The sequence below is a fragment of the Camelus bactrianus genome, chromosome 4 (assembly GCF_048773025.1).
Source record: "Camelus bactrianus isolate YW-2024 breed Bactrian camel chromosome 4, ASM4877302v1, whole genome shotgun sequence".
Classification (NCBI taxonomy): domain Eukaryota; kingdom Metazoa; phylum Chordata; class Mammalia; order Artiodactyla; family Camelidae; genus Camelus; species Camelus bactrianus.
Window position 1 is genome coordinate 59018857 of NC_133542.1, and position 12252 is coordinate 59031108.

At 43.2% G+C, this 12252-nt stretch overlaps 1 protein-coding gene across 1 annotated transcript; it reads right to left on the reverse strand.

The window, feature by feature from the left end:
- Positions 1–391: 391 nt before the first annotated feature.
- On the reverse strand, positions 392–3941 carry LOC105070751 (lipocalin Can f 6.0101). Its single transcript, XM_074362021.1, has 5 exons — positions 3174–3941; positions 2342–2452; positions 1880–1981; positions 1641–1686; positions 392–670 (listed from the first exon to the last, which is right to left on the reverse strand). The coding sequence occupies exons 1-5, from the start codon at positions 3301–3303 to the stop codon at positions 664–666; spliced, it is 396 nt and encodes a 131-aa protein (XP_074218122.1). The 5' UTR covers positions 3304–3941; the 3' UTR covers positions 392–663.
- Between the last annotated feature and the right edge of the window lie 8311 nt (positions 3942–12252).

Below are 12252 nucleotides of genomic sequence, written 5' to 3' on the forward strand. Positions count from 1 at the left end.
AGTGGTTTTCCAAGATTAAAAAGGACGTTGACCAGCTCAGGGGATGGATGAGATAGAGAAGCAAGGGCATGAAGGCATATCCTGAAGCATGTCAAGCTGGAATCAGCCCCAGCAGCATCGCTCCCTCATACCCCACTGACGAAGAGAATTCTAGGATGGAGCAATTCATAGGGCAAGTCTTATCGTTTGTCTTACCAGATCACTAAGAAATGGGCGGCTCAAAAGGCAAGCCGCACTCATGGGGACAGAGAATTATTGCAGAGAAGGGGGAATCCTGAAACTCAGGGAAGATTCTGAGAAGCTACAGGAAGTTTATGGGTACAGGGCCGAGGAAGTTCCCTCACTTCCTGTCAGCCTCACATCTCTTACAACAGAAGACAAGTCACAAGACTGCAAGGTGAATCATTTATTGATCAGGTGGAGGACAGTCTCATTCACAGTAGCATTGTCCCGGGTATGATAAAGCAAGCCAGAAATTTGGAGAAAAACCTTTGATTCTTGGTGAGCTAATGAGTCTTCCCAGATGATTAGGGAAGATCCTGAAGATGTAGAGATAATGTCTTCATGTGCGACAGGGATGGAAATCAGGTCACAGAACTTGCCACAGGACAACGTGCGACCCATGGAAGAGAAGCTCCTGGAGCTCAAGTGAGAAGTCATTCACTAGGCGCTAAATCGGCAGATGAGAGAGAGAACATGGAAACTGATTAAGGGCATCTCAGATTGAGCTGAGGACAAAGAGAATTTCTATTACCAAAAAGAAATGTTGAAGAAATCGTTATCAACCTGCATACTAACCCCTGCTATTTGCCAGAATAGGGGGAGGGAGGGTGTTAAGTAAATGACTTTTTTTTTTTTTTTTTTTGCTATTGCTGATTCCCGTCTTAACCTTCCCCCGAGTGAGTCTATGAAAATAATCAGAAAGGCAGCAATGAAGGACCCTAGGCTTGTTCTGCCACCTTCAGCATTGGAAGTTTTAAAGAATTTTTGGTAAATTGAGGAGTAATGACAAAAGCCACAGCTGTCTTTCGTTCAGTGCTTACTTTATGTAAGCCGTAATTGCTAAGACTTTCACATATATTATCTGAATGAAGCCCCACGAATAATCTGAGGTAGGAAACAGGTGAGGAAAATCAAGAGTCTATTTTCCAGACTGGAAGACAACTGCAAGGTCGGACAGCTCTCTTCCCAGACTGGAAGTTAAGGATGTGTAGCGATCAAAGGAAGAAATTTTTTCCATAAATTGGAGGGTGAGATGGCCTTCTGGGCTTGAAAGATGGACCACAGACATAGAAATATATTTGAGTTTCGTACTCATACCCTTTTCCCATTTAAAGCTTGGTCTTAACGGGTTTTAGCACATTATCAATGACTGAATTCCCCTTTTCTCCAGCATTATATCCACACGGTATCTCTGTAAGGTAGACATTATTTTTGCCTTTTAATTGCTCCATCATATGCTCAAAAGTTCACGGTTGGAGTTGGATCCTGAACCCTGGTCCTCCAACTCCCAATTTCAAGCTCTCCCAACAAGCTTCCTTACCAAATTATTTGTATTGTCATGTTTGGACATTAACCCCCAATGCTTTTGGAAGGCACTGCTCCCTGGGTTACCTACCCCCCCACCAGAGATCACCAACCTGGAGGCCTGGTCAGCTGCAGTCTCTCGGGCCTGGAGACAGTGATCTGCAGAGACAGAGAAGGGCACATTCAAACACCAACCCCAGTTTGTTTCCCAGAATGAAGCCAGATGATTCTCCAGGTTAGGACAAAGGGGACTGACTGGGGATATTATCTCCTCTTGGATTCCTCACATCGGTAACATTCCCTCGGTAAGATGGGAATTTCAGCAGAGAAAGCCAGAGATCACTCAACTTACCAACTTTGGTCAGGTCAACTATATTTTCCTCAACAATTCCGTATTTTTGGCAAATTCTCACAAACTTTCTCTTAAGCATTGCAGTCACATCTCGTTCTCGGGCTGTGGGAAGAGTGACAGTAACTGCTGTGTCGTGTTTATTGGCCATCGAGGCTCACTGAGGGGTGGGACTCCAGACGGACGGGGAAATGGATGGCACTGACTGGGGCTCAGGCAGAAGTCCTGGGATGGAATATAACCTGACTTGATTTGACATCTTTAGGCTATCTTTCTGGCACGATGAGAGAGTCATCATCTTCCCATCACTGAGCCTGAGGGATTTTTACCAAAGGTGAGAGCGTCTGTCTTCAGAGGAGGAGAGATGTCCCAGGATAAGTTCGGGAAGCCCACACTGCCTCCAGGCTTCCTTCCTTCCCTGGTCTCCCCGCCCCCAAGATGAGCGTCAGCATGAAAACACTGTACCACTGAGTTTCAGCACGTGGAATGTTCCATTGTTGCTGACATTCACGAGATAAAAAATAATATACTTATCATAGTCCACTTCAAGGATGCAAAATATATTGTATCCATCATCTGTGGAGGAAACAGAACATAGCTCAGAACTTCTTTGGACCACAGGAAGCAAGTGAAACCCTTTACCTGTTCTGTCCCACAAAAACAAACTCAAGTGCATAGCCTGGAAGAGATAGAGAGTGATATCTACTGTCTTCCATTTGCATCTCTCTGGGCTCTGTGAAGCAGCTTCTGAGGATTGACTAGTGGTAGAAAAATTCAGCCTCAGTGGCAACTTCCCCTCCATCCTCCTCCCTGAGACTCACCTTCCTCCCTCGGCCGTGTCTGCCCACCATGTGGCTGTCCTCTCTGTGAGCCCCACTGGCATCATATACCCAGTTATATTCTCAGTAATGTGCTGGGGCAGTGGCCACCAGACATCACCAGGAAGTGGGCAGGGAATGAGAAGCTGTCCTGCCAATTTACTTACTTTCTTTCTTTCTTCTTCTTCTTTCTTTCTTTTCTTTTTTTTTTTTTTTTTTGGTGCCAATTTTCTTTTGTTGCAGGAGGTACATATGGCCTATCTGTCTTCTTCATCTCAGGGAATTATGTGCCAGACATTGGCTTTTATGCACAAATTTCTCCCAAACTCAGGACATTGGCTATTAGATGACCCCATTCTACTACTGAAATAAGTACTGATCAGGAATTCATCAAGCTTCTGAAGATACTGGGGTTTAGTAAATTCCTTGCAGTTGGAAGTAGAATTTAGAAAGACTTTTTTTTTTTGTGGCATACTTACAGGTAAGTGTATATACATCATCCTCTTCTGCTTTGTCACAAATCAAAGAAATTTCAGTACACTCTCCATTTACCCGGTAAAACAGAATGAGCTGCTGCTCAAGGGATACTGATGGGACGAGCTGCCTCATACTCTACCTATAAGTTAAATTTCTGATTCCACTGATTAACTGTTGAACATTTTGGGGTAGTTTTTCCAAAGCACTTTTATCTACATTATTTCACTTTATTTGGTACTTTGAGAATAAGTCAACTACCTCTGTCACTGTTACTCTACCACTATTTCCCCCACTACTATTCCTACAGCGACTTGTCTAGATAATTAGCTGAGTTCTCACCACGTGCCAGCCTCTCAGCTACGTGCCTGACAAACATTACTTCACTTGGTCCTCACCATAAAACCATGAGAGAGAATTTTTATCATCTTTTACCCAAGGGAAAATTGAGGTAGAAAGAGATGATTTTTCTTGATCATACAACTAGTAGGAGATAGATTTAAGAGTGAGCTAGGTCATTGATTCCAAGCCCTGTGCTGTATTGCCACATGACTTAGGATTCTGATACCTCTCGACCCCTTACCCCATCTCTTCCCATTTAAATATACTCCTGCCTCCAATTCTTACCTCTGAATCTAGAAAAGCTACAGGTTAACAAGCTCTAGTCAGGGCCAGATAATGCACTCATTTTGGATAGAGGCTGAGAATATGTGTGTGTGTGTGTGTGTGTGTGTGTGTGTGTGTGTGTGTGTGTAAAGGTCCAAGACCCTACTCAGGATTCTGTTTTCCCTTTCCCAAGCAAAAAAACCCCACATTTACTTTGTATAAAGTTTCAAGGCCAGAGAAGAGTTGTCACAGGCACTGATGTGCTCCATGGAGATTCTAAAGCTACCATTTTCTTCTATCTTTCCCTTGAAGTCTGAGGCCAAGAGAATGGAGTACCAGTCCCCCGAAATCTGCAATAAATCAATAAAGTGATTGCGTGAGAAAAGGAGAGAGGAATACAACATGAACACTTGGCTCCTTGAACTCTGGCCTGTGGACCAGGACTCCTAACAGTGATAAGAAGGTGAAATTAGAACTCAGGTCAACTGGCAACCACACCTGGGACCCTCTCCACTGTCCTTCTAATGATAATGGAGGTCCCCAAGTGTTGTCATCTTTCAACATGGCACGATTGCTCTTAGTCCCAGGTCTGCAGCCACCCCTTCTGTTCAATATGTCAAGGCACTCCTGCCCTCCAGTAGGGCCACCTTGCTTCAGAATCCTCCAGACCACCCCCAACAAAGTCAGAAGTCACTATGCTCCACTGACCCTACCTTTGAAATGTCAAAGTTACTTTCCACAACATCGTTTCTTTCTCTCCAGGCACAGACTAGAGTCAGCCCCAGACACAGCGACAGCAGCTTCATGTGGGTGGGGACCGTGCTGCCTCCTACAGACCCTGGGAGTGAGTCTTCCCCTGATGGTGGCTCCACTCCTCAGCGCCTCTGTTTTTATATCTGTTCTGGGTCAGTTTTTTGTCCACGAGGCACCACCTCCCCTCCTCCCGCTCCATGAACTGGTCTGTCACTCCCTGGTGTGAGGCCAAGGACTGTTCCTGCCCTTTTGAAACTTGGCAATCTCATCTCTTTTAGATCTACTTATTGACCTTACATTTCTCAAAACACACACTCAAGAAAAACAGTGGATGTTCTACAGGGCTGCCTTTTGGAACCAGACTTAACTGTGGATCTGGCTTGGAATCAGAAATCCAATTACTCGTGGCAGGAATGGAACATAACTAGGAAATGGGATGTGGTGGGGACTCTGCTCCACCACTCACGATGTGTGTGGAATTACGTGAGTTACTCCATTTTTAGGGCCTCAGAAACAAAGAAACTCTCTCTACCAGAGACAGTGGTATGTATCACAAAGCATTAATACAGAGTTGATTAAAATAGAGTTGAATAAAATAAAGTCTTTAAAATATGGTGTCCAGTATTCAGTACATTTAAATTCCTTTTCCTCATTCTCTGAACTCACCCCCTGGAGCCTTTCCTTTGCACGCAATAACTGAACAGGTGTTTTATCACCCCGTATACCTCACTATACTAGAGGTCCCATAAGAGAACTGGAGAAGTACAAGATGCCATCCTTCCTTTAAGCACCCTTCAATGAAGGTGGGGAAATGCTTCATATACTCAATAAGGACTTAATTCTACAAGTATATGAAATAAGCTAGCTGAGTGGGACCAAGTCCAGATCATCGTAGGTCAGCAAACGGGTGATGCTAGGGGCTGGTGCGGTCAGAGACTTATTCGTGGAGAAGGTAGACCGTGGGGTAGGTCTTGAAAGCTAGGGAGGGTATTGAGATGCGGAAGGCATGTGGGAAGAGCATTGCAGGTGAGAGGAATGTTGTGTTAGGCTCCTGTGCCCCCAGCTGGGGCTTGTCAAAAGCTATGGCTCTTTCTGCCCTGTGCTAACGGTCCCCTTTTGCACTCCCCAAAACAGAAAGCGACTGGTATCACGGGAGGAGTTGGGCACAAGGCAGTGGATCTAAGAATTGCAGCACTGTATCTGTGGTCTGCTTTAAAAAGTCACCCCTTGTGTGATCATTCCCAGTTCACGCTTAATATCAGTCACTGGTATTTTGATATCGGTATTTAGTCATCATGGGCTCGTGATTTTCCTGGCCCTGGGAGGGAACACCTGAACTTGATAAATGGTGGCAAAGGCTGTGTACTTTATTCCCTCCATCTGATTCTTTCCAAGAAGAGATGGCGGCCTATAAGCAATCAAGTTTTCGAAATGAACTCTTCCTGGGCTATGATGCTGAGGGGAGCATCACACATGATCACTATCCCATCCCACCACTGCTCCCATCCCTCATATCGTAGCACCATGTTGTAACTTTCTGCTGCTGGTGGAGAATCCTTTTTTGTTCAATTTTTGTACCTACCATAGCACCTATACAGAGGATCAACTTGGGAATGATTGAGCCCTAAATCCTATCTTAAAAGCACTAGGGATTCTTGCTTTAGAAGTAACCTTATAGAAAATCTGTCTGTAAATAGAGATGTTACCCAGGGCAGTGGTCTCGTAATTTATGTTATCAGGCCACGGGCTAGAGAGAGGGCATAGGACTGAAATCTATGATCAGAAGCCTATGTGGTGGATGAGCTTGTCTACTAAGATCGGAGCTGACTGATCCCTGCTCTGGCTATTCACTCCCATTTCAGATCTACACACATTTTTGGTGGTTGGCTTAAGCATTGCCAAGACAGCTTGTAAACACTGAGATGGTAAGGTCAAGGTTGCAAATATACCCAAGAGGTTTGATGCAGTCCAGCTAGGGATTTGGTGAAAGAAAACCCAGACAAAACCAAAGCTGGACTAAAATGAACTCAATCAAAAGCAATGCTTGAATGCAGTTTGGTGCAGCCATTGTTGAAAACAGTATGGAGATTCCTCAAAAGACTAGAAATAGACTTACCATATGACCCAGCAATCCCACTCCTGGGCATATATCCAGAAGGAACCCTAATTTAAATAGACACCTGCCCCTCAATGTTCATAGCAGCACTATTTACAATAGGCAAATCATGGAAAGAACCTAAATCTCCATCAACAGATGACTGGATAAAGAAGTTATGGTATATTTATACAATGGAATACTATTCAGCCATAAAAATGACAACATAATGCCATTTGCAGCAACTTGGATGTCCCTGGAGATTGTCATTCTAAGTGAAGTAAGCCAGAAAGAGAAAGAAGAATCCCATATGAGATCACTCATATGTGGAATCTAAAAAAAAAAGAAAGAAGATGACAAATGAACTTAAATATAAAACAGAAACAGACTCACAGACATAGAATACAAACTTGTGGTTGCCGGGGGGAGGGGGATGGGTAGGGACAGACTGGGAGTTGGAGATTTATAGGTACTGACAAGTATATATAGGATAGATAAACAAGTTTATACTATATAGCACAGGGAAATATATTCAAGATCTTGTAGTATAGCTCACGGTGAAAAAGAATATGAAAACGAATAGATGTATATTCATGTATGACTGAAAAACTGTGCTCTACACCAGAAATTGACACAACATTGTAAACTGACTATAACTCAATAAAAAATAAATAAATAAAAGCGATGCTTGTCTTTGCAGTAGGATTCCCTTAAATAACATTCCTGTGCTGCATTTAAATATTTGTGGTAAGAGTTGTAAATTAATGATCTGAAAATACTCCTGTCCATTGTAGATGACTGGTAAATATCACAGGTGAACGAATTACCAACTTTTATACTGCGGAGGAGAGGAAGAGGTAGAGAGATGGGGAAAGATGACAAAATAAAATAGGAGAAGAGTCACCACTGGTGTTAGTGTCTCCCAGAAGACGGTGTAAGTGCATGGAATAAGGATTCATTTCATAAATTTCACTTGGCTACCCATCCATAGGGAGTACAGCTATTGTATAACACAAGATCCAGAGGGCAAGCATTCGATGCAGAGCAATTTTGTCTGTGGTGTGGCAAGCTGCTTTAGGAGACAGTGCTACTAAAGGATTTTTGAACAGTAACGATTCAGCTTAATTCAGCGACTGTTGCCAAAAGCCTGCTCTACGCTGGGCCTATACTAGGCACTCTGAGGGGCTGAAGAGATAAACAAAGTAAAGGCTGTGTCCTCAAGAAACTCCTGACCAGTGTGAGGATGATTTGAAAACAATCTGATTATAAGGTAGAAAGTAAAAAAAAAAAAAAAAATTGCATAGGGAAACAGAAGCCAATAGTAATGAAGAAGAGGAATAGAAGGAGAAATATGAAACATGACTTGATCCAGTTAAAGACTGACCACTTAATTCCAGGAATGGAGCCAGAAGAATTCTTTCCCTCCAGATGAGCAGAGCTTTATTTAAAGAACACAAGCTCTAATGGACCCCAGCCCTCTCCTGGCCCAGTGGACAGGGATAGGGTGGGTCTCTGGGACGTAAAGGTTTTATGGAGAAGGATGAGTGAGTCTGATGGGCCAGTCTCAGTCAGTACGACAGCAGCAGATGGACCAAGCATACATCCCATCCTCTGTCAACACCCTGGGAAACTTTGGACCTTCTCTTCTATGGGACCAACTGAATATGGTCCTGATTCTTGTTAAGAGTGGCCAGTCATTGCAGAACTGAGCTGCCCAAGCCCTAAACATCTACCAATCTTAAAAGAAAAGAGAGCTAAAATTCAATCATATTCCCATATTTAAAAGATGACACTGACACTTGAATTCCAACTACTGTATTATAGTCAAGTTGCATTAGTAACTTTAATATTTAAGGCTCTTAAACAAACTTGGAAACAATCTGGTACTCAAATAAGGAAGGTCTTGTTCAAAGTCATATTTGTTCAAAGATGGGATTGTGCCAGAATCCACTTACCAAGGCAAATAGTTACAATGGGGATACATTTTGCAGCAGCACAAAAATCATCTGTTCAGGGGCCAGACATTAAAAAACAATATTTTTATGTCATAAGTAGAGTACCAGTGAGCATTAGATAAATGCTTTACAAATATTATTTCATAAAAATCCTCATAATAGCTCTATATAATGGGTACTATTATCCTGTTTACAGAGGCATAAACTAAGATTCAGAGAGGTTAAGTAAACTCACCAAGATCACACAGCCAGTACGAGGCAGAACCTATATTTGAACCCAGGACCGTTTGATCCTAGAGTCCTTACTCTTACTGACACCACAACACAGGTCGAGGCTTGATGTTACTGATACAAACAACGGACGGAATAAGTCATGCTTGAGACCCTCAGAGGTGTCTGCCTGGTAGTTACTACTTAAGAAGCTGCGAGGAGATTTCCCAAGAATGTGGCATTATGGGTGTAGCTGCAGGAGTCTGATCAAGTGGAGAGCAAGGAGTCTGAGTAAGTGAAGTGACTCTCTCAGTCAACAAATATTTGCTGGATGAACGGATGGACAGATGGATGGATGATTTGGGGAGCATCGTTCTTCTAATACAGAATTAGGTGATGCTTCCATGCCAAAAAAAAAAAAAAGCAAAATCTATTCCCTTCCATTTGTGGCTTCAACTTAAGTACTTGGTCACCAACCACATTAAGGCTTCCTCGGTGGAAAGGGTATAGCTCAGTGGTCAAGCACGTGCTTAGCACGTACCAGGTCCTGGGTTCGATCCCCAGTACCTCCGTTAAATAAATAATACTAATTAATAAATAAATAAACCTAATTACCTCCCTCCTCCAAAAAAAAACCCCACAAAAAACAAAAATTAAAAAAAGAGAGACTTCCTCACCCAACACCGAAATAGAGCATTTTATAAGTGACCCACGGGAAGTGACAGTCGGTCAAGTGGCTGAGAAACCACTAGCCTAAGTCACGACTCAGGGTGGGTAAGGGATGTATGGAGTCCATATATGGCCATGTAACAGTCCATTGATAACAGGCAATGCGACTGAAACTAACTGGCTGACTGGAAATGAACTTAGTGACCTTGTCTTTAGTCACGCTCTTAATTCATTGAACAAACTATTTGTTGAGAAAGCCAGTAGGAACATTCAAGCCATGTTATATAATGTCAAGACATAGTCAGCGCCAAGAACGACAGCAAGAAATAAAGCTTATTCGATTCTCGTGCCAGAGTGGAAATATTCCTTGGTCCCCAACATCCAGGGTGATTATATATTCTGCTGGTTGGGACTGGCTCAAATCCAGCTCTAAAGGATCCACTCCCTTCGCTGATGAAAGGTTGCTTGGTGCTAACAACACCCCATCTGTGTCATCCGGAAGACAGAAGCTGAGACAGATTTAGGGGTGTCAAAGGCTTACGGGGGGAGTAACACTTGTGAGAGAGAAAAGGAAGAAACAAGATTAGTGAAGGGGAGTCACCAGGCCATGATGCAGATCTGACAAAGTCTCTGTCAGCCCAGCCAGGAACTCCGAGCATGTTGGAAGAGCCCTGTGTTAGGCAGAAATGGATAGGACCTTGTACCACAGTTTTGCACAGTCATTGGATGGAGTCACCCCAAGAAGACCACTGCCTCAGCTTGAGGCCAATCTGACCCAGTTAACAGCGGAGGCTGTGAGCCAACCACACCCTTCACAGCTGGGCGATGAGCCTTTTCTTGAAGGGAGAATCTGCACAATACATCTCTATCTGGCATAGCATCCTAATATCCAGAAATAGGCAGCCCCCTCAGAAGTGGTCCAGCATTCTCTTCCCCCATGGGGTAGGGGTGGGGTGGAAGCAGAAACCCTTTCCTTCTTTTTTAGTTTGAAATTCCTACCAAACACTGTAGGGAAGAAAACCAAATTTCCCAGTGACTGGTGCCTCCAGATTCACCCATAAAAGCCCAGGTTCCTCAGGGGTCCATCTTGGGTGCTCAGTAGCACATCATTTAGGACCAATTTATTCCAGTGATACTGACACCACCAGGCTTGGGGGGAGGGGGCAGTTTGGGCAGTGGAACGAATAATCACAAGTTATGGATTCTGCATTCTTCAGGAAAGGCTCAAGGAGCCCCAAAGATAAAAATCATCCATGTAACAATTTTGCCAGAGGCTGGACCTAATTTGAACAATAAGAGAATCTGCTTCATATCATCAGTGTAAGGATCTGATGGAATTATTTATGTTAAGAGCTTAGCATAGTGCCTGGTACATCATACGTGGTCAATTAATGAAAGATAATCATATCCTTTTCCTTTGATCAACTTAGTCATTCAATGAACCGTCATTGTTGGCTGACTATGTCCAAGCCCTGAGAATACACTGTTGATGAAAAAAATAGCTCAAATTCCTGCCCTTACTAAGCTTCTACAGTAGTCCATTTCTTTTTAATCTTCACACTGTGGACCCTATAAGGATCAGGTGCAAGACGTGAGGAACAAGACCAAACGAAGTGCCTCTCCTTTTATTGCAGCCTCCACAAAAACCCCTGAATTCTCTTTTCCTCACGCTTTGCAGTCCCTCCTGGAAAGCCCTCCCTTCTCGGCCTGTTCAAATATTACCCTTCCTCCAAGGCCCCGCTCAAGGATTCCTTTTCTTTGATTCTCCAAGGCTTGCTCCTCTCATTCTCTGTATGTCCCCCATAGCACCTAGAGTTTTACCCCCACATTACAGCAGTCAACCACTCATTGGCTTGTGCTACTGTCAAAATATAATTCTCAAAGAGTTAAAAAAACGTAACTCTCAGGGTGAGGGGTATAGCTCAGTGGTAGAGCATGTGCTTAGCATGCAAGAGGTCCTGGGTTCAATCCCTGGTACCTTCACTAAAAACAAACAAACAAACAAATCTTATTCTCTCTCCTCCAAAAACAAAAGACACCCCATAACTCTCATGCAACGATATAGTGAGCCCGGGTCGAAGATTTAATTAACTCTTTACTGAAGGAACCAAACAAATGACAGCCGATTCCAAGGAGGATATAGAAACTGATGTATACAGAGTTAGTGAAAAAAAAAATGCTGCAATTAAATTGCTAAGTTGAACACATGTGGTTAATGTCCCACAGGGCAATAAATCTACAACCTGTATGATTATTGTCTCAACTGGACAGAAATCATTTACATATTTACCAGACAAAAAAATAATTTAGACCTTCTGAGTTTTTAATTAATTAATATTTGACTTCACAAAGAGGCTAGCCTCGAAAAAATAGCGAGTCCCTTCCCAAAATACTTCTCTTCTTTTCTTTCTTTTACTTATGGCTTTGCATGGAGCAATGTCTCAATCTCTCCCCCACAGGACACTGAGCTCCAAAGGGAAACAGCTGGTTCCTGTTCTTCGGTTTTCTGTCTCCTCCTGAGTTTAGTGCATAACAGCACTAAATTTACATACTTTTTAAACCAAGTCTAGTTTTCTTGCCAATTCACTTTTGCCTGGCATTCTGAAAAGAAGGAGAGAGGGGCTGGGTCAAACGCTGATGAAAAGCCAAGTAAAATGAGGACCGAAAAAATATCCGTGTGATTTAGTATCCGGAAGATAACAGGTGGCCTTAGAAACACCTGTTTCTATGAGGCTACAGGGAAGCAGCTTCTCCAAGATCTCTGTAACTGTCCATCATTGGGTCTGTCCCAAACTC